The sequence below is a fragment of the Suricata suricatta genome, chromosome 4 (assembly GCF_006229205.1).
Source record: "Suricata suricatta isolate VVHF042 chromosome 4, meerkat_22Aug2017_6uvM2_HiC, whole genome shotgun sequence".
NCBI classification, from domain to species: domain Eukaryota; kingdom Metazoa; phylum Chordata; class Mammalia; order Carnivora; family Herpestidae; genus Suricata; species Suricata suricatta.
This window is the reverse complement of record NC_043703.1, coordinates 141210612-141237516: the sequence shown is the minus strand read 5'-3', so window position 1 is coordinate 141237516 and position 26905 is coordinate 141210612. Positions and strand designations below refer to the sequence as shown.

The following is a 26905-nucleotide window of genomic DNA, read 5'->3' as shown; positions in this document are numbered from 1 at the left end:
TTCATCCATTGGTGAACATTTGTATTATTTTCACTCTTGACTATAGTGAATAGCACTGTTATGATTATGAGTATGTGTATATTTGTTTGAGTAGCTGTTTGCATTTCTTTGGGGTATATATCTATGAATGGAATGCCTGGGTCATATGATAAATTCTGTGCTTAACATTTTGAGGAACGACCATACTGTTTTCCATGGCATTTGAACTTTTACATTCTCACCAGCAATGTACGAATGTTCCAATTTCTCCACATCCCTGTCCAAACTTGTTTTCTGTTTTTGTCATTGTCTTTTGATCATAGACAACCCAGTGGGTACGAAGTGATAGTTCATGGTGGTTCTGATTTGCAGTTCCCTAGTAACTGGTCATGTTGAGCATCTTTTCACGTGCTTGTTAGCCATTTGTATGCTTTCTTTAGAGAAAGGTCTATTTACTTCTTTTATCTGTTTTCTGATTGGATTGTTTGTCTTTTTGTTGATCGGCTGTAAGAGTTCTTTATATATCCTGAATACTAGGCTATTATTAAATATATGATTCACAAATCTTTTCTCCCATTCTATTGGTTATTTTTTCATCTTCTTGACGGTGTCCTTTGATGCACGAAGGCTTTGAATTCTGATGTAGTCCAACTTATCTATTTTTTCCCTTATGTTTTCTGTGCTTTTGGTTTCATATCCAAGCAATCATTACCAAAACTGAGGTCATGAATATTTACCCTATGCTTTCTTCTAGGAGTTTTATGGCTTTAGCCCTTATATTTATGTCATTGATTCATTTTGAGTTAATTTTTGTATACGGTGTGAGGTAGAGATCCCAACTCACTCTTAACTCGTGCTCTCAAGCCCATCTCAGCCTAGGATCCAACCTGGGTCCTATAGCCTACTGGCAGTTATCCTCGATGGCTGCATAAGCTCAGTGTTTCTTGCTCTGGATTGTCTGCTGGTCTGGGACACCCCTTTATTCTATTCGGCCTCCATGCTGTGGGCTGCTTGTTTGCACTGCAACTTCTTGCTCAGGATTGGCCACCATGAGACAGAACTTTCTCTAGGCTGACCAGTGAGGTCTGTTTCTCCAGCTTCAGACTTGTTCCTGTTAGGTCTAACCCAGGCCCTCACTCTCCTGAGACTGTACTATCCTGCTATTGCGTCAGACTGTTCCAGAAGTCTCTTGTGACAAAATCAAGTTTCTCCAATAAAGTGCAGACTGCTGACCCAATCCCAGCTCTGCCACTTACTACAAAGGTGACTACAGAGAATTATTTAACCTTTCTGTGCCTTAGTTCCCTCATCTGTATCCATCTACTTCACAGGGCTGATAGGGCATTTAACTGAGTTAATATATAAAAAGGGTTATGAAAAGTGCCCAGTCCTTGATAAAACCTCCATGAGTGTCAGCTCTCCTTAAGAATGTCTAAAAATATCACTGGCCCCTGGGCAGGGTATTACAACTGACCTGAACAACATTTTAGCGTGGTTGAGCTCATTATTGTCCTAGGTCCAAGGTCAGGAGGAGGTTACCTCCAGACCAAGGAGTATAGTAAACCTACTCATGTCAATGGCTGCAGAGAATAGCTACACACAAGAAAGGAAGGGAAGGAGGAGGAACTGCAGGGCCCCAAACCAATTTGGCTGGTTGTGAAATTCTGTTGGTGCCTCCAGGTTAGATAAATCTACAGCCAATTCAGAGGCATCATACCTGTGATCTAATAAAAGCTGCAGAAAGCAGGAACTGATTTTGCTGAGCTGTCCTTGGTTGTTCTATTTTTTCCCTCTGATTTGCCTGCTATTGTGTTGGGGGAATCTTGTTATCCCTGATGTAATCTAGTGGCAGGTTTGTATCCTGAGGCCAGAATCACAAAGGTGCCCCGGAGTCACCTGTAAAGAAGCCTGGAAGGAGGACCCTTCCCCATAACCACCCTCGCTGTGTCCTTTACAGAGTTGCAGGTGATTCATCTCTGGGAGGGAGGTTAGCCACCGGATTTATTGTCTGTCTGAACAGGTTCTGTGCAGCACAGCCAAAATAAAAGGGAAAAAATAGAGCTGTCTCAGCAAAATCTGCTGAATCAGAATTAACAAGAAAATCTTGTAACTAATGATCAGAAATTAAAATGTACTGAGGAGCTTTACTTTTAACTGAATCGCAGGGTGGAAGGGTGATACTGTGCAGGATAATGGAACGTTCATATCTTACTGGCAGCTAAGGGCAGACTGTTTGTGGCTTATCTAGGTGGGAGGCTGGTCCCCCATTAACCTGGGGTATCACTTCTGGACAAGAACTTCCTTCTCCCTCCACCCCAGCCCCGACTGCTCTCAAGTAGAATGTGCCGTATCTTTCTCGGGTTACAATCTGTATCTCACTTGATTCTCATGACAGCCTCATGGTATCGCCCCACATGAAGGTCCTAGTCACGCCCTAGGTGAGGGTCCTGGGCCCACTCTGTGATTGGTCAATACTCTAAATATTGTGATTGGGTCCCGCCAAAAGTAACAAATACTCTAGGCAATGTGAATGGTTAAACCTGCTGTCAATAATATTGTATAATAATAATTGGATCACTGTACCTATGTCACAATTTCCTGTAACTCCCCCTTCCCAAACTCATAAAAGTCCTACCCCATCTTTGTTCAGGGCTCTCTGGCTCTCTCCGTTCCACCAGCTTGGAGTGAGCAGAGGCCCGGGTTCGAACCTGCAATAAACGACCCTTGCTTTTTGGCTTTGACTCTGGACTCTGGTGGTTCATTTCTGGGGGACTCCCGAATTCTGGGCATTACAATCCTACATCTCTCCATTTTACAGAGGTAAACACTGAGGTGCAGAGAGGTTCTGCAAGTGTACGGCCTGATGAAGGATGCAGGTTTTTGAAGTGTTGGAATTGTACGAAGGCATCCTTGTAAACAGTGAAATAATCTCCGGTAGTTTAACTTTTCCATAAACCTAGATGTTCACGTACTGCGCACTTAAAAGCCTATGTACTGGCGGATATGGGAGTCTGAAGTGCAAATGCACGGTTATTTTCTGTATTTTAAATGTTAACAATGGCTTTCATTAGAACCAAAGTCAAATATTTTCTTGCTTGCCTAACTCTAAAAGCACTTACTTTTTACAAAGTAATTCAGATCTGGGGCTGCAGCAAACCATGAATAGTTTCAGTCTCTGAGCAAACGCCTCGAAAGCTACGAGGGGTGCAAAGAAAGGGTGTCGAGTGAAATGGGCTTGCAAGCTTGCCACCTCGCCTTTCACACAACTCTCCTGGCCACCCGGTTATCAATATCACGATTAGCCACACTTCACCTACCGAAGTAATGGACACCCGCAAGGGAGGGGCCTGCGTGCCGAGGGGGAGACACAGAGTGATTTGATTTGAGTTTTATTTGCAGATGTCTCCCTGGGAAAGAGGGGGGTGCTCCTTTTGAAGGGAAGTGCTGATTCTTCAATTACAGGGAAGCAGCAGGAGCTCCTGCGAGGAGAAAAGACACCCGCCAGGAGATTGGGGCTCCAGTCTGCCCTCTAGCACTTACAAGTCTTGAGGTCTGGAGAGAATAATTCTCAGCGTCTCATTTCTCACATCTCTAAAATGGGGATAATCATCCCTCCCATGGAGGGTTGTTGAAAAATCTCAATTTCTGATTGAACCAGGGGAAAACATGAATACCCACACATGCACATACATATGCAGGGCTTATCCAAGAGTAGGGATTCAATAACATAGGTGGTTTTCAGTAGGAATAGTAATTACAGTTGTACCTCTATTGCAATAGCATGAGGCATTTGGTAAGTATTTTCTAGGTTTGACTTTGCTCTTCTCTCTGAATACACAAAGTCTGGCTGAAATCCTATTTCCGTGGGACACCCCCTGCAATGCCAACCCAAAGCCACCTCTTCCTCCCCAGTGCTTTGGATCTCTCATTTGACTGAACACTGTAACACCCAATGGCATCCTTCCTATTTATGGGACCTGTGGTGTGAGCAGATCTGGATGCTCCGGAGTGGGTCAAGATACCAGGATGTGAGAGTATGGGTAGTGGTGGGGTGGTGGGTGAAGGGTGAGGGAGGACATGACTTTTGGCAAAGGTAAGTGCATAAAGTCAGCCTGAGACCAGGAGGCCAGTGTGAGGGCAGAAAAGAGTCAGCTGGGAGGGCCACACTTGGGTGGTCACGCAAAGTTTAGGGCCTGACGTTTAGGCCCTGTCCAGCAAGGCAGTGGATTGACAGAGGTTCAAGTGGACAGGTAGTCTGCACCAGGGACAGGTGGCCTAGCACATCAGAACTCCAAATTCTTGCATTAGTCACGACAGGCAAGAGTTTATAGATCCCTGTCAATACATAGGTCACGAGAATCACCTAGGGATTTTCTCATAATATAAGTTCCCAGGCCCCAGCCACTGAGATGCTGAGAGGAAGTCAGATGCACTGTTGGAAGAGCTCATGGGCTTTCCTGCTTTGTCAGGGTATGTGCTCACCAGGTGATGACCTTGAAACTTAATGGAAGGCTTAATGAAAGGTTACCAAGAGGCAGGAGGTCTGCAAGGCATACAAACCAGCTTAGAGTGGGAGTGTGATGAGCTCACAAACACTTTGTGAAGAAACAGTTTTAAAGGGAAGAGCAAACACCACCTTCAGGATCAAGAAACCAAAGTCAGATGATATAAAAAGAGAAAGAAAAGCAGTCATTTCCTTTAGAAAGCTCCATACAATAACGTTGTCACCTAGACCCAGCCCAGATTCTCTCTTGAGAATGTCCTGTACCTGAGTTTGTCCCTAGACAGACCCACAAAGACTGGTCATGTCTGCACCAGAAAGCATAGCTAGTGTGAATAAGTAAGGATTCAAATGCTACATCCTGCTGATTTGATTAATTTCTAGCTAATTTCCTCTACACCATAATAAGAATCTTAGATTCTAAGCTAAGGTACACCTCTTAGTGGGGATGTGGGTAGGACCACTGTGAGACCATGAGGGTCATGGGGACTTGGTTTATCACACATACTTATTTCTTTTCCTTCACAAAAATATGTTAGTGGGAATGTGGTAGCCTCAGCTGTCTTCCCCTAACTTATGTCCAGAAACACAAGCCTGACATTAGGTTGTTCTTTCAAGAAAGTAGAGGAACCAAGAGAAAACACCTACTGATATTAACTATTGGGATCCCCCCACAATGAAAAGGCAAGGTTGATCACCCTATGGTTCAACTCACCAGGTGGCATAACCTGCCCATGCACACAGAATCTCTCATTCTTAAATACACCCTTATGTCCACAGTTAATAGGACTAAACTAAAAGACAGAGAACAAAGCAAACAAACAAATCCAAGGGAAACTAGGGAATTCTATAACGATGCTCGAGGGAGAAAGAAACCATTTAATAAGCAAAGAAATGGTATAAGAAAAATCTCCAGAAATGTAGGATATAGAATCTCCAAATTGATATTTGGAAATATCAGAAAACCAGGTATAAGGAGATGGTCCAAAGTTTTGCAGAAAAAAAAAAAGGCAACAAGTGAAAGAAAATGGTTGCACTGATATCAGTGGAAGCTCAGGAGTTGCAGTGGAAACTTGAAGACAAGGAAGCAATTTTTGGCAGATGATTTACCTTGTTTCTCTTGCATTTCTGGATATCTTGTGAGAGCAGCACTGATGGCCCCTTGTTTGGGACTATCTTTTCAAGCATGTTGAAATAATCATAGTGAACAGTTTTTGAAGGCAGCAATAGTGTTTCCCACCTAGAGCAAAAATGCCTATTATAAAAGATTTAGCTTCCCTAAGCTTAGGGTTCCTCTGTTGTAACACAACCTACTGTGCGTGGACAGGTGTCACTTGGCTTTATTTCTGTCCCCTGTGAGAACTGAGGTTAGGAGAACTGGTACAAAAAAATGCTGATATTCTGACTTCTCCTCTGCAAGTAATAAGCTCTCCTTTAGCTCGGACCCAGGGGCCTTGTGTCTTCTACCAGCCGGAGGGCCAGCTTGTCAGCTTGCAAGTAGGGCAAAACCTAAGACTCTTCAAGACTCTTCACAGTTCTTGAGAGCATTGCCTTCAGAATTCTGAAGGCAAATGACTTTCACCTTAGAATTTTATACACAACCCAAGTAGAGAACAAATGTAAAGTAGAAAGAAGACATTTTTATAATTCACGAATTTTACCTTTACAAATGCGAATTCAAAAAGCTTACCTCTCATTCTTAGGAAGGAACTCTAGGATGCTACCTAGAAAAAAAGAAAGAAAATAAGAAAGAAAGAAAGAAGAAAGAAAAAAAATAAAGAAAAGAAAGAGAAAGAAAGAAAAAAAAGAAAGAAGAAACAAAGAAAATCAAGAAATAAGATCTATGATCCAAGAAAAAGGGGGACCAAAATTAAAGATTAGAGAAGAAAATCTCCATGGTGTTTATTATACAACCTGCAGAGAAAGCAACTAGTAACTCTGGGTTGTTTGAACAGAGAGCCTCTTGAGTGAATTTTTAAGGAAGGAACAAAAGGGGGGGGAGAATGAGGATTTGTTTGAGATCATGGCAAGTATTATTATGACACATTGGAAAATATGGAGAAAGGTGTGAGAGATTCACAGAAAATCGGGGAAATGAAAAAGGTGAAGCAATTGTTAATTCAGGGAAAAACAAAAGATTGTAAAAGAAAGGAGGCTAGTCGTAATTCAACATTTGGCTCAGTGTATAAGTGCTGATTATTGATTTTGCCAAAATTTATTTTATAACGATGTCACTGGGATAAAAGGAGAGAAATGTGGGCAGTGGTGTGGAAAAACTAAGTCCTTATCTCCCATGGCAAAAAGTCAATAGATAATGTCTAAAATTGATATTGTAAGAAATAGCTGTATAATATTCAATTATCAAGGTAAATGCCAGGGGAAAGCCCTACACGTGTGGAGAATAGTTACCTCTGGGGAAAGGGAGTATATTTGGAATAGGAGATTTCTGTATGTAAACACTACCTCAAACAGGTATTACTTTGATGAAGGCAATTAAATGTAAATTTGAGTTTTTTAACAAGACAAAGTAACTGGTACAGCCCTTAGTGGCCTGGATCTCTTTTTTCTTGCAATCCAGCTGGCCTAGGCTTTATCAATTCAAAACCTCAATTTTTTCATTGTGGACAGAAAAGACAATTTTTAAAATGTGTTACATTTTGGGGCACCTGGGTGGCTCAGTCGGTTAAGTGTCTGACTCTTGATCTCGGCTCAGGTCATGATCTCACAGTTCATTAGATCAAGCCCCATGTTGGATTCTGCACTGACTGCAGAGCCTGCCTGGGATTCTCTCTCTCTCTCTCTCTCTCTCTCTCTCTCTCTCTCTCTCTCTCTCTCTCTCTTCTCTTCTCTTCCCCTCTCTCTACCTCTCCCCCCTGCCCCTCTCTAAATTAATTAATTCATTAATTAAAAACATGTTACATTGTGAACTTCTTAGTTACACTATACATAACACTGTTTTTCTTGACTAGATTTTCAAAAGGTAGACTTTCTTGGATAAAAAGGGACAAAAACAGGAGCCTGAACAGGAGCTGAAAGAAGCGGGTTTCAGCCCTGTTGCGCTGGCTGTCAGTGCTCACTGTGCATCCGTGGACAAGTTACTGCACTGCTCTGAAACACAGTGTCCTGAGGTGTAGGTGAGGAAAACAATGCCTTCGTTGCAGGGCAGTTATGAGCAGTGTGTGGGCACTTTAGTTCCCTGCAGCCTCAGTAGACCTGGCTACCTGCATGACGTAGGCACCTACTAAGTACTGATTTGAGCAAATTAAGAGCAATATCTGAAGACATTTAGAAATGGAAGCAAGTGGCCACTATGATTTGGGTAGAGGTTTGCCAAGAAGCTAGAGTTGGACTGGAAATGCTCTTTCAAAGTTTTATGCATGTTCAGTAGTCTAGATTTGTCTTTCATTCTACCCTAGAAATAGAGAATTCAAGGCCATGCAGTTGCACTGTTGTAATGAGAAAAAATGGCTAGAGAAGAGCACAGGAAGCAGACCTGTTTTCCAAGGAATGACTTTGTTTTATAACAGAGAATTCCTGCCTGGCCACGCTGGATTCCCACCAGCAGCACTGGTTCTGGAGTGTGAACTATGTTACGTAGTGCTCATATTTCCTTCTTATGGGTTCCCTTCCCCAGGCCCCAGTTCACAGGTAGGCTGTGACCCTGAAGCTGACTTGGGCAAGATGTTCCAAAGCCAACATCAGCAGAGGAGGGCGGTCAGTGGTTATCCCTCTAGATGCTTAGCCCACTGCCCTGCCATTGGCAGTTGGGCTGGTCCCTCTCAGGGAGGCTGTATGACCCCGAGGGCAGCCAGAAGCTTCCTCAAGGCAGCTGACAGCTCAGAGCCTGGAGCCTGCTTTGCATTCTGTCTCCATCTCTCTCTGCTCCTCCCTGCTCATGCTCTGTCATCTCTCTGTCTCTCAAAAATAAATAAACATTAAAAAAAATAGGTTGGGCAACCTAGACTAGTTATTTAGCTTTTCTTAGACTCAAGTGCCTTATCTGTGAACTCATGAGGATAATATCACCTACCTCAGCGGACTGCTATTAGCATTCAGTAAAACAGTGAATGCAGAGCACATAGGCATATACTTGGCACACAGTAATAGCTCACTAAATGCTAATTTCTTTCTCCTTTCTTTCCCCAACAAATGGTTGATGGGTGAATGAATCTGAGGTCAATATGGTAGCCAGTTATTAAACAGGCAGAACTACTTCATGTAAAACTCCACCCATTAGGGAGTTTGCTGGGGGGACTGTATTGTATCATTTTCTTTCTGGTAGGAACATAAGTATTTGTTTTTATTATCTCTTAAAATGTTTTTTGTTGTTGTTGTTGTTGTCGTCATTTTTAGAGAGAAAGAGGGCAAGCAGGGAAGGGGCAGAGAGAGAGAGGAGAGAGAATCCCAAGTAGGCTCCTCGCTCAGCACAGAGTCCAATACGGGGCTTGATCTCACAAACTGAGATCATGACCTGAGCTGAGATCAAGAGTCAGACATTTAACCGACTGAGCCACCCAGGTGCCCCAGAAGAATTTGTTATTTTATCCTCAATGGGAGGAGCAGCAGAGCCTGGTGACCATGAACCCAGAGCTCGGGAGTGGGCTTCTTGGACCTGAATCTTAACTTTACTACCACTTAACCACCTTGGCCCCCAAGTTACTCATTTGTAAGACAGATCATAGTTTTATTGTTATCACATAGCTATTACTTTCATGACGACTGACGATGTTAAAATCTTTAAAGCTCTCTCAGAACAACACTGAGCACAGAGTTAAGTGCTGTGTAACTGGTTGCTATGCTACTATTCTTCTTTTGTGTGTCTAAAATGTCTTATAATTGACTAATTAAGCCTGGTTATCAGATACTCAAATGGAACAATTAAATATGGGACTATGAAGGCATTTGTTCAATAGGCAGAGCAGGATCCTCTTGGCAGTAAGGGCATTCTCTCACCTTGTTCCTCCTGCTCTCTTCACCTTCTCTTCTCCTCCACGTCTGCCACCACAATCACTCAGGATCACCGTCTGTCTTCCACTCTGACTGACGGTGACATGGTTTAGGCCTCAGAATCTCTCTTGGACTATTTCTGGAGTCTCTAAGAGGCCCCTCTTCCCAGAATCTCACCTTTGAAGCACCTTACTTCCTGCTACTTAATCCATCTTTCTCCTCTTACACTCTGGTCAATATTACTCACTTGCTCCAACACCTTCAGTGGCTCACAGCTACCTCCCCTCAGTGTCCCTCTCTGACCCACGCTCTTGCATGTCTTCTATGCCACAGGCTGGTTGACCTGCTCCACATTCCCTGAAAAAGGCCTGCCCTTTCCTGCTTCTGTGTCTGTGTTCAGGCTGTTGTCACCTAGGATGTGTCCCAATCTCCATCTTTCCGAAACCTCGCTTATGCTTCAAGTTCATCTCACATGGGGCCTTTTCTTCCTTGGAACCTCAGAATTCTCTTTTTGAACTTCTTTTCTGACACACACTCTGTCTGAACTGCTTTGGATCCTTACCATCCTATCTCCATGCTCAAGACCGAGAATCCTATAAAACCATCAGTCCATCAGTGGGTCTAGAACCCCTGCCCTCCATTTGGTGGGAGACCAGCCCCCAGCCCCTGAGCAGGGGACCCCACCGGAAGTCAGGTGGAAGCCTAGGGCACAGGGCGCTGGACGCAGTGTTCTCACAGTGTCTAGGGGTACCTCCCAAACTGAAGATCATGCAGGTGCCAGGCTGGTGCGGGGAGAGAGGCACGATTCAGGTATGAGAGCTGAGGGTAGGAGGCAGAGCTGAGACACTTCCTGGGGGTTGGGGTGTGGTGGGACTACCTCTGGGGGCGCAGAGCTTCTGGGGGTGTGGGCCAGACCAGACTTGCTCTGCCAACCTCTGTTCCTCGCATGCCCGTGCTCTGTTCTGAACTGTGACACCGCTGACTGCGTGGCTTCCCGCAGGGCTCAGCACGGACTGTGGCACACATGAGGTAGCACACAGGTGACAGAAACATGTGTGCAGGTGGGGGATGAACACAAGGGCCAAGGAAACACCCAAGTGGGCAAAATGGAAACGAACTGAAGGTAAGGAGGGGCCAAGACTGGCGAGACGGACCGCTCTCCCTCACTACTTTTCTCAGCTTCCTCCCTCTCCCAGGCTCATCACCAATTCCCAGCCAAAGAGCAGTGTTAATGGGGGTCAGGTTGTCTGTGACCCCGGGGAGGTCTCGGACCCAGCCCGACCTCTAAGTGACTTCTGGATCAAGGTCAACCTTCAACACTCTAGAGCCCCGTCCTCTGCTCTGAACATTGATGTTCAATCCTCACGACCAAACTATAATGACGACATTTTCAAAGACACAATATATTCCCGGCTCTGTGCTGAGAACTCCACATTTCATGTAATCTCACACTAACATTATGAGATAGCTGTGACTAGTGCCCTGTTGACAGAGGAGGAAATTGAGTTCAGAGAGGTTAGGTAATTTGTCCCTAGTCACACAGCCAGGAACTGGAGGATCTGAACCTGAATTATCTGACTCGAGTCCACAGGACTAACTACTATGCTTTAGAGGAGTATGTTGGTCAAAGAAAAAGGGGAAAAGGGGCTTAAGGGAAGGCTTTTTTCTAGAAGTCGGGGTAGGAGAAACTGAGGCACTATTCAGTTAATGCAGAAGGGTTGGGTGAGGGGGCAGCATGCCTGCAGGAGCAGGAAGGTTAGAGGAGACCCAAGGCGCAGGTGAGGCTTGGCTTCAAAGGAGGCTGTGGGGAAAGAAGCGGCTCATTCGACGTGGCCTCAAACTCCTGCATTCACAGAGGAGAAAAGTTATTTTCAGTAAAGGGCACGGGAGGAACTGGGTTTGGGCGAAGAAGCGTGGAGGGGTTTGGTCTCCTTGCTGTGGGGACAGGTCCAGGGCATCTCCTCAAGCTGAAGGACAGGCCTGCAGAAAAGGCCCCAGTGGAGCCGGCTGCCTCCCTTGATCTCACACATCAGTGCGATGAATGGGAACAGTTTGGGAACAGAGCCTGGCCTCTCTGTTGTCTCCTATTTAGCTTCTGGCTGTCAGCTCACCTTGTTACATGGCCGCTGAGCACCCTGCAGAAATGGATGGGGGCAGGACTCACTTGCTCCATCCTTGCCGGGAGGGGAGGGAGGCATAGCACACTGCCCCCACCCCAGTGCTTGCCCTGCCATCCCGATGACTCACCCTTGACCCCAGCACCTCAGCCGGCCCAGGGAGGGATGTGCCCTTACAGGCTGCAGTTTCTCTGAAGGCCATGCAGTGAGCCTTCTGCAGGGGATGAGCAGAGCTCCTCGCCGTGCTGGACAGTGACTTATTGCAGCCTGTTATCTCCAGCAGCAGGTGGAGGCATCCTGGGCCGCTCCTTCCTGCAGAGCGAAGCCAGATAATATTTACTGGCTCAAATGAATAAGGTAACCAGCCTTGGTGCAGCGCAGAGGATGCGTCTCTCACCCAAGGTTTTGGTTTTTTTTTTCCCCCTCCTTTCTTTCTTCATTATGTTTGTAATTCTGTTTTATTATTTCCCATTGGAAAGCTGTGAAATGAAAATGATGCAAATCTACTGCTGTGAAATAATGTCGTGCTCCAGTCCTTTTCCAATACGCCCTGAGGTTTGCACTGTGACGGCTTCATTAAATTAGTCGGCTCCATGGCAAATGGAAAAGCGCTCGGAGCTTTGGGGTGTGTTAATCCGAGTTGGGCTGCCTGAGACCTTGGACCACCAGGGAGCCCAGGAGGTTGGCTCTGCGTGTTGGAGAGAAGAGGCTCCCACCATCACCGGTAAGGTCCCAGAGGCCTCCACGTCCACGCAGCCACTGGACCTCTCACATAACTCTCCTACCTGGCCTGTCTCCTCCGTGAGCCAGATGCTGCCCAGCTGTTGTCACATGTCCAGGGAACAGACCGGTTAGGGCACTTTCTCTCCAGGGGCACAGTGGGTGGCCACTTAGCATGTGCAGTGGGGGGCAGGGAGGGGTCTTCAATCTAGTAAAGGCAAACCACATGGACCACAGGCAAAAAGTAAGCCTCATCTTGAAGGCCAGCCAGGACTCACGCTGCCAGATGCCGGGGAATATGCTTGAGATTCTTGCAGCTGCAATACCAGTGTGGCCGTGTCCTCTTCTGTCACCATTCCCCAGAGTTTACGAGAACAGATTCTCTCTCGCTGGGCTCTACCGCAGTATTAAAGATTTCCATTACTGATAGTTCTTTCCAGTTAGCACTTTCAGTATTAAACTCTGTCATTATGAAGTAAAATATGCATGATCCCTAAATCTATGGGTATTATAACAAGATTTTATTGTTATAAATTTGTCTTCTTGGTCCTTCATTTCTGCCTTTGCTGTCTTTTTAAAACTCTAATGTCTGATAGCTATAGCCAGGAGGTAATTAGAAAGTGGTACTAAAGAATCACAAGCTTATTCTCTCACTCATTCACAGAAATTTACTGAGTATCTACACTAAGATATGGTCCTGCAGCCAGTGGGAAAGACAGCCATGACAGCTAATTATAATACTAAGGAATTTGGGTCTGAGCTGATATAGGAAGCCCCTCCCCACCACACATGTAAATATTGTATAAAATATAATCAAACAATTTGAAACCACACATGCACTTGAAGGGAAGAGGGACTCCTAGATTCCAAAAATGAGTTTGAATTTAAAGCTGGAGTGGTGAGTGTGAGCTGAAGGGGAATTGAATCCAAATGGCTAGAGTTCTAACACCCAAGAAGAGGCAGGTATGAAGACCATGGACCCGGGTGGCTGGGGTGAGAAACAAGACCCTACATATAATTGGTTCCTTACAAGAGCTAAGCAATCCCTACCCACCAGCTGGGTGAATGGTGATGGTACAGCAGCAGGCCAATAATTTGGGCGGAGAATAGATAATTTGCGAAAGATTGAAAACCAAGCTTGTGCTAAGTGTAGATGTATGAAGTTCCCAATCAGAGAAATCAACGTACCAAATGGTTTAAAATCAATGGGACCCAACAGAGGCAAACTTGAGCCTTCCCTGGGGCATGCCTCCACAATCTGGGCACCTGGGCACTCTACATAATGACAGAGTTTAATACTGAAAGTGCTAACTGGAAAGAACTATCAGTAATGGATAAGAAGAAAGAGAAAACAACTCTTTCTGAAGATGAGCTTACACAGAGGAATTACATAGCACATAAAACACAAACTGGCCAGAGAGTGAGGCTCAGATTCAATATGGCACCCAACTTGGCCACCTTTGCTACTCCTAGAATTACTCAAAAGCTCCCATTTCTGCCCGTTGACTCAATTTCATCATCCCTCCAACTCTAATTCAGACACTTGGCAGTGCCTGGAGCCCCTGACTCTCTTCTTTCCAGTATATATTTAAAAAGTATGTATAAGTTCCTTTCCACTTACTTTGCAAACGACACCACTAAGATACTTAGGAACCCTTATTGTTTGTATCTGAGCCCACTAGTCAGATGTGATTCAAAGACAGGGGGCTTCTGCCACGCCTGGCCCCCTCATCTGGCAGTGTGGTGAAACTGCTTCAGGGTAGTGACTCCAAGTTTGGGTTTTGGTCTCAATCTTGTGAGCTTTTAAAATGTGAAGAGTGGAGGTCCTTTCTGTTTCCATAGGCTGGTGTCATTTGACCAACTTTTACTTTCACCCATGACTACTGGTAGCATTCTGAGTGAGCCTTTCCAGGTTCCTGAAAGTTGGCATTCAGTCTCAAAGATCTGAGTTGACTAAGGACTCTGATTCTGACTGAAAGATCTGACTGCCAGGCAAAGCTTGGCTGCACTCATTCTGCTGTGCCACTGGAGGTCAAGTTGTCCCAGAGCAGGTACTGTCCCATCAGGGCATCATCAGCTTTGTCCTGAATTGGTGGAGGTTTATTTTAAATCTTTAAAAATGTTTATTTATTTTTTTGAGAGAGAGAGAACATGAAGGAGCAAGCAGGGGAAGGGGAAAGAGAAAGGGAGAGAAAGAATCCCAAACAGACTCTGTGCTGCAAGTGCAGAGCCCAATGCAGGGCTTAAATACATGAAACATGACATCATGATCTGAGCTGAAATCAAGAGTCAGATGCTTAACTGACTGAGCCACCCAGGTGTCCCAGAACTATTGTTATTTCTGCTTTCAAATCACAAATAACTCTTGTTTTGGTTTCGTCACCATCAGCTTAATGGATAGAGGGTGGATAGCTCTACACACTTGTTTTGATTCCTATTTGTCTCATGAGTTTTCACCCCTATAATCCATGAGAGAAGCCTTCAGACACATGCCCTGTAGCTCACATTGGAACCACCCATGTCTCCATTAGCATATTCCTCTCCACATGCTTCACAGTGACTCTTCATTATTATCTCCAGGACTTTCACTAGTAAGAGGGAAGCCTGTAGGATCGCTGAGGCCAATGGCATGCCTGAGTTTAGCTTTGGCCACATCAAAGTGGCCCGGATAAAAAAATGGTCGTCCTCCTGGGGCAGAGGCCTCCTTCTTCTTTCTCCAATTCCTTGGGCGTTCAAGAGGGACTGAGAGCCATCTACACCTTGTGACTTCATGGGGGCTGTAAAATAGAAGTTACTTTATCCTGGACAAGGAAGAGGTTTTCCAATCATCCATTGAGGAAAACATTCACTGAGAGTTTGAGGTGCCCAGCCCTGTGGTGGGGATAAAGCAAGAGACAGCTTTCCTGCCACCAGGAAACTCAAGGGCAGGTAAAGATATAAAGAGAGACCAACAACAGGTGAGGACATTGGCTTCTTGGAGTTATTTTACTGCAGGACCTGCTTCCTCTACTCAGGGGAGAGGGTGCTGGCTTAACCCTCTGATCTTTCCTTCTGTGTAAGGCTGGTTTAAGCCCTGTGGACATGGACAGCATCAGAGTATCTCCTACCGTTTCATAGTGGGGAATGAAATCACCATAAAAGAGACAAATCATAACTAAAGAAGGGAAGGGGAACATTGTATAAATAAATACAACCCTCAGAAAAGATTCTGGGTGTGTACACTCAGCCCTTGACTTCCTACCCTACAGTAGTCCTCAGCAATGAAGAGCTTGAACAATGGCCCTCACTGAAGGCTTTCTGGATGAAGGGGAGACAGACACCTGTATAGGGCATAGTAATTCCTGCAGCAGCCAGAATAAAAAATGGCCCCCAAAGACCTCACCTCCTGGCATCAGCTCTCTTGTATAATTCCCTCCCTGTAAGTGTGGGCTAGGCCTTGTGATTTGCCTCTATCACACAGAATGTGGCAAAAGTGATGGATGGCCACTGTGAGATTAGGTTCTAGAAGACTGTGATTTCCATCTTGCTGGCACCTTCGACTTCTGGGTCTGCTTGGTGAAGTGAACTGTTATGTTGGAGAGGTGTGTATGACAAGGAAGTGAGGGCAGCTTCTGGCCAACAGGCCGTGAGAACCAAATCCTGCCAACAGTCAGTGAGCGAGCCTGGAACAGATCCTTCTGATTGAACCTTGAGATGACCGGAGCCCCGGAAAACATCTTGATTGTAGCCTTTTCAGTCACTTTGAAGCAGGAGACCCTGTAAAGCTGTGCCTAGATTCTTGACCCACAGAAATGCCTCAGTAACAAATGTGTACTGCTTTAAGCTGCCAACTTTTGGGGGTAATTTGTCATTCAGCAGTAGAGAACTAAGACCAATTCTAAACAGTTTATGGTGAACTGACCTTGGCAGAGAACATATGGGCCTACTGGGAGAACTTTTAAACAATATGGATTGTTCTTTTCTTAAACCCTGGTTAATAAGCATGGACCAAGGAGTATCTGGGTGGTTTAGTCAGTTGAGCATCTGACTCCTGATTTCAGCTCAGGTCATGATCTCACGGTTCGTGGATTTGGGCCCTGCATTGGGCTCTATGCTGACAGCATGGAGCCTGCTTGGGCTTCTCTCTCTCTCCCCCTCTCTCTCTGCACCTCCCTTGCTTGTGTATTCTCTCTCTCTCTCTTTCTGCCTCAAGATAAATAAATAAACATTAAAAAAATAAGCATGGATGAACATAGTAGCCAATTCCTAGGGCACATTGAGGATTTATTAGAATAAGAAAGTCCTCTGGTAGTGGCCACAGACTATAAAGTCAGAAGGGTCCAGAGCAACATCTAGGACAGTAGTTCTAACCAGGGAGGAGTGTCCCATCAGCTGAGGAGCCTGGACCCCACCTGGACTTCCCAAAGCAGGATCCCCACAGCTGGAACCTGGAGCCCCTAAACAGACATGATTTGTCTGGATAAGAGAAATATTCCTGGGTAAGAACCATGGATTTGCTCCTGCTCCCCTACCTGACATATTGGGAAATGAAGCACCAGAGAAGTTGTGTGTATGTGGTTTTTTTTTTAATTAAAAAAATGTTTAAGTTTGAGAGTGAGTGAGTGAGCAGGGGAGGAGTAGAGAGAGAGAAAGAGAGAGAGAGAGAGAGAGAGAAAGCGAGAGAGAGAGAGACTCAAGCAGACTCCAGCTGTCAGCACACAACCCAACGCAGGGCTCAAACTCATGAACCGTGAGATCATCACCTGAGCCAAAACCGAGTCGGGCGCTTAACTGACTGAGCCACCCAGATGCTCCTGTGTGTCTTTTAAGGTCACACAGGCTGTCGGCGGCAACCCAGAATAAGAGCATAGGTCTCTCATGGACCTATTCTCTTTGTCTGCTCTGCCCAAAGACCCTGCGGCCTCTGCCTGCCCCGTGTCCCCTCCAAATGAAGAACTTAGCTTAGCTCAGAGCTAACATAAGTAGAAACAAAGTAACAGATGCACAGAGAAAACATCTAAAGTTCTTTTATTTGTTTTGAAAACAATCTCCATTCTTCATCTCTCAATTTAGTCCTGAACCAGCGACAAAAAAGGCTTTTCTCTCTGGCCTCCTTTGTAAGAAAGGGAACAACATCAACATTTCCCGTTAGATCTCTGTTGCCAGATTCCAGCGAGGGGAAGACTGGGCCAGGACTGGAACTCAGCAGCACGGACAGCATGTGAAATCTGTGGCCCAGGACTGGAACTCAGCAGCACGGAGAGCACGTGAAACCTGTCTCTGAGCCCCACTTGGCTTACAGTCCCTTCCTCCGTCCTCCCTGAGACACCTGCTCCTGTCCGGGGTTCTCCTCCTCTACCTCCCGGTGCAGGGCGCCTACTAGAGTCGTTGGGAGCTGCTGGTAGCCTGATTTCCAGTCTGCTTCTCATCTGGGGACATGTCACCTGCGGCCCCACTGGCGCCGGTGCGGGGTCCTCAAGAGCTCACCAGGTCCCAGTGCTGGCTCATAAGTGATGACTCACATGGGTTGACAACGACCTCCCTGCCATTCTCAGAGCCGTCACCAAACATGTCCGTGTCTAGGCAGAGGTGGGATGCTATGTGCTCGATGCGGGAGCCAGTCTTGGTCCATTGCTGAGAAGACGGAGAGGAGAGAGAGTGAACCGGGATTCTCTGACTGAGGTCCCAGGTCCTATTGGCAACATCAGGAGTTCCAGAATAATCAGCCGTGTTTACACCACATGGCTAGGGTCACCCAGAGACTTGACTTCATGGTCTCATAAAACTGCAACTAATTGCTTTTCCAGGTACTGTTGGGTTTTCTTTGCTTGTTTGGATTTTTTTCCCCCCAGATAAAAAAGTAAAAGCAAAATCAATGTTTGCTAGGAAAACTCATTAGAAGGCAATAACTTTCTAAGCAACAGGCCAGGAAACGTGAAACATATTAGTCAGAGGAGCAACGAGAAGAATGACGTGCACTCCGCGTCTGCACGCCAGGAAGATGTGGGAGCGAGCTGGGGGATGGGATACAGGAGGGCAGACAGGCTTTTGGGCAGCACCCGACACTGTGAACCTGGGCTCCTCCAAAGGGCTTCAGCACATGAAGGGCCCATGCAGAGATGGGGTCTCATGCCTCTGCTCCCCAGACCTCACCTTACACAACAAGTGAGGGGGGGGCAGACATGTTCCGGGGAACCACCACCACGCAGGTAACATGGACCACTTCAGTTCATCACTCTAAACAGTTGCCCTGTGTGGTGGGCATCAACAACTCCACTTCGTAGAGGAAGAAGCCGAAGCTCAGAGAGGTCCAGTAACCTGCTGTGGGTTACACAGCCAATGAATCATAAAAAGGCATTGGAATCTCCATCTCTCTAATGGCAGTACCCAGTTGGCAGAAAACTGTGTGGGGTTAACAACTTGGGGTCAATTGGGCACATGGTGCATCCAGAGTGCTACGAATCTTGGTGGACATCCTGCCAGAAAACAAGGCTCCTGAAGGCAAAGATTTGAGTCCTGCTCATCCCTGTGGCCCTGAAGGCTTTGCCCTGGTGCTTTCCGGCTCTGGGGTGCCAGGTGGGCACCAGAGCTAGGCAGGTGAGTGCAAGATGCACGTGCACACTGTGGTCTGCCAAAGTCCACAGGCAATCAACGGCAAGCTGACCTCCTCTCCTAACCAAGAGCCTCTCTTTCTGGTCAACCCCTCCTTCTATAGTTTCTCTCTTGTCTTACACACGAGACTCAGACCTACGTGGGCAGCCCGGTAGCTGAAGGTGGCCACGCCCCTGAGTGCCCATTGAGCACTTACCTGTCTGTCATCTCCATTCTTGCAGAGGACCAGAACCACCGGGGCACCAGGAAAGATGGTGATGACTGACAGGCACAGCTCCTCCTGGAGGATCTGCTGGGTGTATGTGAAGGCCCATATCTGGAGGGGAAGAGGACAGAAGGTTCTCATCAGGATCCTTGGAAGCCTGGTGGAGCACTCCCGGGACTAGGTAATTAGTGCAGCCTGGTAAAAATCACTGGGGGTCCCAGCAGGAACAGATGGTCAACAAAGTCACCTTGGAAAATAGGACTCAAGAGCCAGAGACTCACAGGTCACAGCCCCACTGATGTCTCTATCCCCACACCTGTTAAGGGGACTGGCCTGGGCACACAGGCCACCTCTGGGATGCATGGAACAACTCTGGGCTTGAGGTCAGGAAGCCTGAACAGCACCCCAGCCCAGCTGTGTGGTCTCGTTTCTTGGTTTGGATCCATGGTCCCACGCTTGACCCTGTGAGCAGCTACCTGGCAGGTCACCCCCAGCTGTCTTTAGAATGTCCCTTCTTTTTTTTTTTTTAAATGTTTGTTTATTTTTGACAGAGAGACAAAGTGTGAGTGAGAAAGGGGCAGAGAGAGGGAGGAATAGAATCCAAAGCAGGCTGCAGGCTCTGAGCAGTCAGCACAAAGCCTGACGTGGGGCTCGAACTCATGGCCCATGAGATCGTGACCTGGGCCGAAGTTGGATGCTTAACCAAGTGAGCCACCCAGGCGCCCCTGAATGTCCCTTCTTTGAAAAGAGGGCCAAATCAGTGTCCTGAAAGCATGAGTGTTAAGGTAAGAAGCCCACGGCAGCACAAAGGGAAAAAGGAATGGTCCGAGGAGGGGAGTGTAAGGGCAAGAGGGAAAGAAGATCACGAGACAGAACATGGTCACGGCCAATGCATGCCCTCCAGCCCTCAGGAGGACAGATTGCTTAGCCAGAGCTCCTATAGGGAGAGGAGCTGAAAACGCAAATGGACGAGGAGGGTGGTGAGAGGAAAGGGGCATTCTGGGAGGGTCATTACAAGGAATGTGCCTCACTTATTTCACAAAATGCCAGACATCAGACAGCAGCCAACTGCTGAAGAAGCCCAAACCACTTCCGGTTCTTAGGGGGACAAAATGTGAAGCTCCACATGGTCCTTCCCAGTCTGCCAAGTGGGGGGAACAGCTGCCCTTGGCCCTCATCACGGAGCAAGGTTGACGGGTGAGTTGGATGCTTTGAGGGGAGCTGCAGAGGAGATCCATCAAAGACTGGACGTCCTCTCCACCGCACCCCTGCTGACCAGCTGACCCTCAGCCTCCGAACCAGGTGCCCTGGAAGACACTTCTTGGCCCAAGGATGGAGAAAGGGTCCCTGGCTGACCTCCTGCTCTAGGTCCATGTGTCCCAAAAGCTGACCCCGTGCTCATCCACCCCTTGTTCTGCACCTTCTCCAGCTGACGCAGCCACTCCCCCGCGCTGGCGCCTCTCCGGGCGTTCGTGATCTGGTAACATCCTGGCTGTTCTCCTATTTGCTCACAGGCTTGAGTCCTTCTGCTGCCCATCAGACATATGGATGCAGACCACTGGAACCTTCCCTGTCCCTGATACCTGGACGGGGCCACCTGCCGAGTGGGGGCTGCTGTCCCCAGTGGATGGATTCTGCGTGTCAATTCCCTTTTCATGTTTTAAAAAGTTTTTAAATGTTTATTAATTTTTGCAAGAGGGAGGGAGATTAAATGTGAGCAGTGGAGGGGTACAGAGAGAGGGAGACACAGAATCCAAAGCAAGCTCCAGGCTCCAATTTGTCAGCCCAGAGCTGGATACAGTGCTTGAACCCACAAACCAGGAGATCGTGGCCTGAGCCGAAGTCAGACACTTAAGTAACTGAGCCACCCAGGCATCCCTCCTGTGTCCCTTTTCAGATTGCTGGTGTTGGGAGAAGATCTAGACCAAAAAGCATTCCCTGGGGAGCAGATGGAAATATAGATGAAAATAGACTGGCTGTAAGTTGAGACTTCTTGGAGCCTGGGCATGGGTACAGAGGATCCGTTATATCCTTCCATCTATTTCTAGACCTATATATATTTAATTTTTAAAATAATAAATGTTATGGAATGTACTCCTCGAAACATATCAATAAGTTCTCCACCGGCCTTGAACATCACACGCCATTTGCTTCCCTCCAGGGTAAACTGAAAGGGAAAGATGTCTGCATGCTCAGAGGCGAAACAATAACCAAGATGATACTGTTATCGATGGCTGGCATTTACTGAACACTTCCTGTGTGCAAGACACTATTCCACGGCTTTCCACAGCTTAACTTCGTCTTCATAAGAATCCTACTAGGTAAGTATTATTATCCCCATTTTACAGATGACAAAAGGCTCGCAGAGGTTATCTAAAGTCATGCAGCCCTGCACCAGCTCCAGCTTAATTGTTGCTGTTAACTCTTGCTGCCAGAGTCACAGCTCCTTCCAGCGCCTTTCTGTTCAAGTTTAATCACGGGCAGTGCCTGTCCCTGAGATCTGTCTCCCAGGGACAAATATTGTAAACATGAAAACTGTAGATCAATCTCTCTGACAGCAGGAGCTGGTCAGTTCCCACTGGAAACAAGGGCCATACCCATTTTGGGGACCAGACAGTATGTGCCTCCCTGACATTGATGGGAACTGGGGAAGAGCATGAATGGAGGCCCACATTCCATGGTCTCCGTGCCAGGGCAGGGGGGGTGGGGTACACACAGTGCTGGCTACCAGCCTGTGCCTGCCCCCCCTTTTCTTCCCACCCTGGCTCTGTCCCCTACTGTGAACTCCCCACCTGTATATCCACGCTCGACTGGTCACCCCCCTTGGGCCTAGGTAGCATGCTAGGGACACAGGGAACCCTCAGGAGACCCATGCAGGTCCTCAATTCAGGCTTGGGCCATTTCAACGGGGGATTCTGGGGCTTCAGACATCTGCAGTGTGATCTTGAAAGGGGGAGCAGATCTTGGGTGTGCGTCCAGAGAATTCTGTGGGAAGAGGGGAGAGAAGGGCCCGAAGCCCACACCCAGGCCCAAGCCCAAGCCCAAGGCCAGGGCTGCCAGGGAACCACTGCCCAGGCCCACCATACTGACTCAGCATTAGATTTCTGCCATTGTCGGGAAATGAGGCTAAACATAGAGTCAGTGATGTGGAAAGAAGATAAGGTCCATGTCTCTGACCCATTACCCACCCACACAGCTTGCTATAAACCATGAATTAGCATCTTAAAAATAAATCCTGTAATTATCTTGATTACCACAACACACTGACTTTGTCTCTTTTTTTTTTATATGAAGAGCATTAACTAATTAAACATAAAAACTTGAAATATACCACAATTTCTGAAAGCTCATCTTGGCATTTCTTCTTTTATAATATCCCAGGGGCTTCAAAAACTGGAAGAGCTAGGGAAGGCCTGAGGGTGGGCGGGGAGAGGTGGGCTTTTTTTTTGACATTGGAGACACCCCATCCACTGTCGCCTTTCGCCTTTTGGGAAGGAAGGCATGTGGTGCGTCCCCCCTCCCCCCACCACAGGGGCAGGGGCGGGGCTCGGAGGAAATCACTTTAAGACCCCTATTGGGAGAACACACACATACACAGACAGAAGATGGAAGCCTTTACACGAAGCGGACTTTCCATTAGCTGGTGCTTTACCGGCACTGAAATAATTCAGCCTCCATTTCTCGGAGGAGCAGAGCTCTCTGGCCACATCTGCGTGAGAGGAGAGAGGGAGCAGGTGGGGCAGGAAGGCGGGAGAGGTTTTCCGATTTTCATTCTGCAGCCTGTCAGACTCCCAGAATGGCCGGTGATGAATGGGTTTATTAAATGAATCTTGGAGTCAGAAATGGATTCAGGAAAGTAGATTCAGGAAAGTAGCGGTGGTGGCTCAGGCTGGCCTGGCCCCGATCGGTGTGCACTGAGCCGTCTCCTGACAGCTCCATTTGGGGGTCTGGCTAAGTCATAGAGCCCCCACCCTCCCAAGCCTGCACCCCAGTGCACACAGACATGGCCACACCCACAGGAGGTATCCCAGAGGTGGTGTGGGCAGCCTTGCCTCCTCTGGGACAGGCCACTGAGGGACTGAAGAGAAGGGGGTCCCCTTGGGGCCCTCCAGCCACTTTGTTCCTGCCCTGGAAGAGGGGAACTGATGATGGGGAGGGGTGGTCGAGGCTGGACACCCTTAAGGGCTCTGTGCTTAGCGAGTCTCTGCAAGACTGAAGGGTGGGGGCAACAGATTTCTCTCTGGGCAATGCCCATCTGGCCACAGCTGTCAGGGTTGGGACCACACAGGCCGCAACACCCAGCCTGGGCTTCGTGGTCTTGCGTTGGATGGAGCAGCAGAGAGGAAAGATGCTCTTAAGAGGACATGCCTGGCGGTGCCTGGGTGGCTTGGTCCAGTTAAGCATCTGACTCTTGATTTCAGCCCAGGGCATGATCTCACGGTTGGGAGATCGAGTCTTGCATCAGGTTCTATGCTGAGTATACAGCCTGTTTAGGATTTTCTCTCTCCCTCCCTCTGCCCCTCTCCCCGACTCATGCTCTCTTTCTCTCTTACAAAATAAACATCAAAAAATGAAGAAGGAGACATGTCTGAAGGAGCCAAGGTTCAAAAGAGGCGGGCATGAGGTAAGTCAGGGTCTAGGCCTACAGCTGACTTTGGAATGGCCCAGGGTCACCTATAGGAGGCAAGAAGGATCCAGCCTGGGGCAGGAGCTCTCAACGAGAGTGATCTCCCCCCTATCTGTCTGCCCAGGGGACACACAGCAGTATGGAGAGACATTTTTTGATCACTATGATGAGGTGGAGTGTGTCACTGGCACCCAGTGGGTGTGGCCAGGGATGCTAGCAACCCCCAACAGTGCACAGGACAGTCCCCACAACAAAGAATTATCCAGTACTAATGCAAACAGTGCTGAGGTTGAGACACCCCAACCTAGTGCCTAGGACCCAGCCTCGTCTGAAGGGCTTGGTCCCTGGGGACAGCAGGCCCAGCATGTATGACCTGAGAGCATCGGTCAACCTCTCCAAGCCTCACTTACCCCACCTGTGAAATGGGGGGATAACAGGACATGGTTCACAGCGTCATGTGATGATTAACCCACATGATGCAAATGGAACCTGCAGCCGGTGCCTGGCCCTGGCACGGTCCTCGTGGACAGTACTTTATGGCATGTGGAAGGAGCGATGGTTGGGTGAGTAGAGAAACATTCACACATGCAAAGAAATTAGGGGCTGTGTTTTCATCCACACAGAAGCCCACATTAGTTACTGATGGTGGTGACTTCCCTGTTCAAAAAATCTGCGCGGGGAACAGTAAACAGTAGAGAAGAGATCCCAAAGGCCAAGCAGCATTGCTAGTTCTGTTGTGGTTAGATGGGCAAATGGCTCGTTTATAAGGACTCTGGTTCTAGGGGCTTCACATTCATTGTCTGTTGATGCTCACAGTGACGCTGGGAGGCAGGTGCGGTTTTATGGAGGGGAACAGAGGTCAGCAGTTACTCTGGGCAACGCCAGGAGCAGACCGCAGGGCTGACTGTAAATGTGGGGCCTCTTTGGTGAGGTTGGATCTGAGCCAAGAGCATCCAGGGCCACCAGCTGACCTGGAATAGGTCACACACACCCTGAAGCCCTATTCAGGATGGAATGAATGCATGGGCTCAAGGGACACTTTAGTCCAGCCAACCTCTGGATGCACCTAGGTCCCTGAAGAATCACCCGAATACGGTGAATGGCTGCCTTGGGGACACCTTCTTCAGCTGCATGCACATAGACCTCAGCCTCTCCCTGGTGACCCGCGGCAGCAGGGGGACCTGGCAGGCTCAGAGTTACACTCCCTGCCTTCGATCAGGACCTTCACTAGAATCACTGTTAGGGTCTTTTCTTCATTTCCAGTCCATCCTGTCCCTTTGTCCTGAGTTGTAAGAACACACTTTATATACACGTGATGAAAAGCCCACAGCCAGTACATTTGTTGTTGGCTCATGCTTTTGGGCCCTAGAGCGACTGCTGGCTCACTTGCTTGTTACTCCTGCAAACATGGGTGACATACTCAATTCTGCAGCTCTGTCCCCTCCAACAAGAAAGGAAGGTAATGTGGGTTCCTGCCATGGAGGGTCACTATAAGGAACAGATGAGTTCCCACGTATATGTTCAGAACGGTGCTGGCCACAGAGCAAGCGCTCAGTTACTGTCTGTATGTTGCCTACAGTGATGGAAGAAGCTGACGGAAAGAGAGGATGGGACCAGAGAGCTTCCTTTGCAAAACCATCTTTGCTTTGCCTCCCAGGAGAGATGCTGGAGAGGCAGCTGTGATGGGGCCGATCCCAAGGGTGTGTTGAAAAAGCATGGGAAGGAAGGGTGGGAACAGACAGGGAAGGCGACATGCTGGCCGCCTGTCCCATGGACAGACTCACCTACAGGTGCCAAGAGGTGTGCAGGTGTGCAGGAAGAGTTTCACCTTCTCTCACCCACCCAGGTGTCCAGCTGCCTACATGTGCCTTCATAAGCCAGTAGCCCAAGCCATCAGGAACACAGGAAGATGGATACACCGAGGAGTTTCTAGGGATTTTTTTCCCCCTTTTTAAAAATTGGGATAGTAAACGAGATTGGTGCATCTGTCTTCCTTCTATCTTCCACACAAATATTTTTCTAGAGAATTCAATAAAGTTAAGAGGAAACTCGTTAACCTGGAGGCTTCTCGGGCTTCGCACGTCTGCAAACTGATGATCTATTTCTCATGTACTTCACCCAAGGCATCAGCCTGCTGACATCTTCAATACACGCTCAGATTAAACATTCTGTTCCCCAGGTTGACGAGCCGGCCAAGAAAGAGAGGTAAGGCAGGGTGGACAGATGGGTGTGGGGTGGGGCAGGGACAGGAGCCAGCGTCAGAGGCAGAGGCCACCACGGTCTGGTTGTCTCAGCCATTCTCAGCCAGGCCCAAATGGAAACCATTTAGAAGGGAGTGATCAAGTATGGATATCCAAGAGGGGAGTTCACAGCGGGGGACCGAGCCGGGGTGGGAAGAAAAGGGGGGCAGGCACAGGCTGGTAGCCAGCACTGTGTGTCCCCCACCCCGCTGCCCTGGCTTGGAGACCATGGAATGTGGGCCTCCATTCATTCTCTTCCCCAGTTCCCATCAATGTTAGGGAGGTGCGTACTGTCTGGTCCTCAAAAGGGGTGTGGCCCTAGTTTCCAGTGGGAACTGACCAGCTCTCTGCTGTCAAAATGTAGCTGATCTATAGTTTTCAATATTTGTTTCTTGGAGAGAGATCTCTGGGACAGACATATTTCAAGACTGAACTTGAATAAAAGGGTTCCAGAACCAGCTATGAATTTTCCAAATCCTGCCCTCACCACTTACAAGCCTGTGACATTGGGATAATCTCTCCAGGCCCTGGTTTCGTCTGTAAAATTAGGATAATAGTAATGCCTCCTTAATGGGACTCTTGGGTCCCTTCCTTGCTATAGCTCTTCCCAGGCAGAGAAGGAGGCAGCTGCAGAAAGGGCTGAATTGAGTCATGAGAAGGGCCCACGGACACATGGGACCCCCTTTAGACAGGTCAAGAGGAGGGGAGAAGAGGTGAAGCTGGGTCAGGGGAGACAACCTCTGGATGCTGTAACGCATTAGCAGGAAGGCCTGCTGAGCAGAATGGTGGACTATCTTTCTTATCTAGGAAGATACTGAAAGAAGAGAAAGGTAACCTAAGTCAGTCCTGCAAGAGTTTATGCTCCACCCGTGTGCACACACACACACACACACACACACACACACACACGCTTGGGGATTATTCTAGCCGAATCAGTTATGTGGATTTCTATCCCTCCAAAGTGGGTTTACATTTTCA

At 47.7% G+C, this 26905-nt stretch overlaps 1 protein-coding gene across 3 annotated transcripts in view; it reads right to left on the bottom strand.

Moving 5' to 3' along the window:
* Nucleotides 1-17254: 17254 nt before the first annotated feature.
* The window catches only part of GALNT14 (polypeptide N-acetylgalactosaminyltransferase 14), a 208002-nt gene continuing 198351 nt past the window's right edge, over nt 17255-26905 (bottom strand). For 2 of the 3 annotated variants that reach the window (XM_029938003.1, XM_029938004.1), the window contains exons 14-15: nt 19052-19171; nt 17255-17877 (exon numbers count right to left, since the gene is read on the bottom strand). In XM_029938003.1, coding sequence (XP_029793863.1) covers nt 17719-17877; nt 19052-19171 — 279 coding nt within the window. In that variant the 3' untranslated portion in view covers nt 17255-17718. The remainder of the gene's footprint in view (nt 17878-19051; nt 19172-26905) is intronic. The other variant, XM_029938005.1, reaches the window with a different exon arrangement.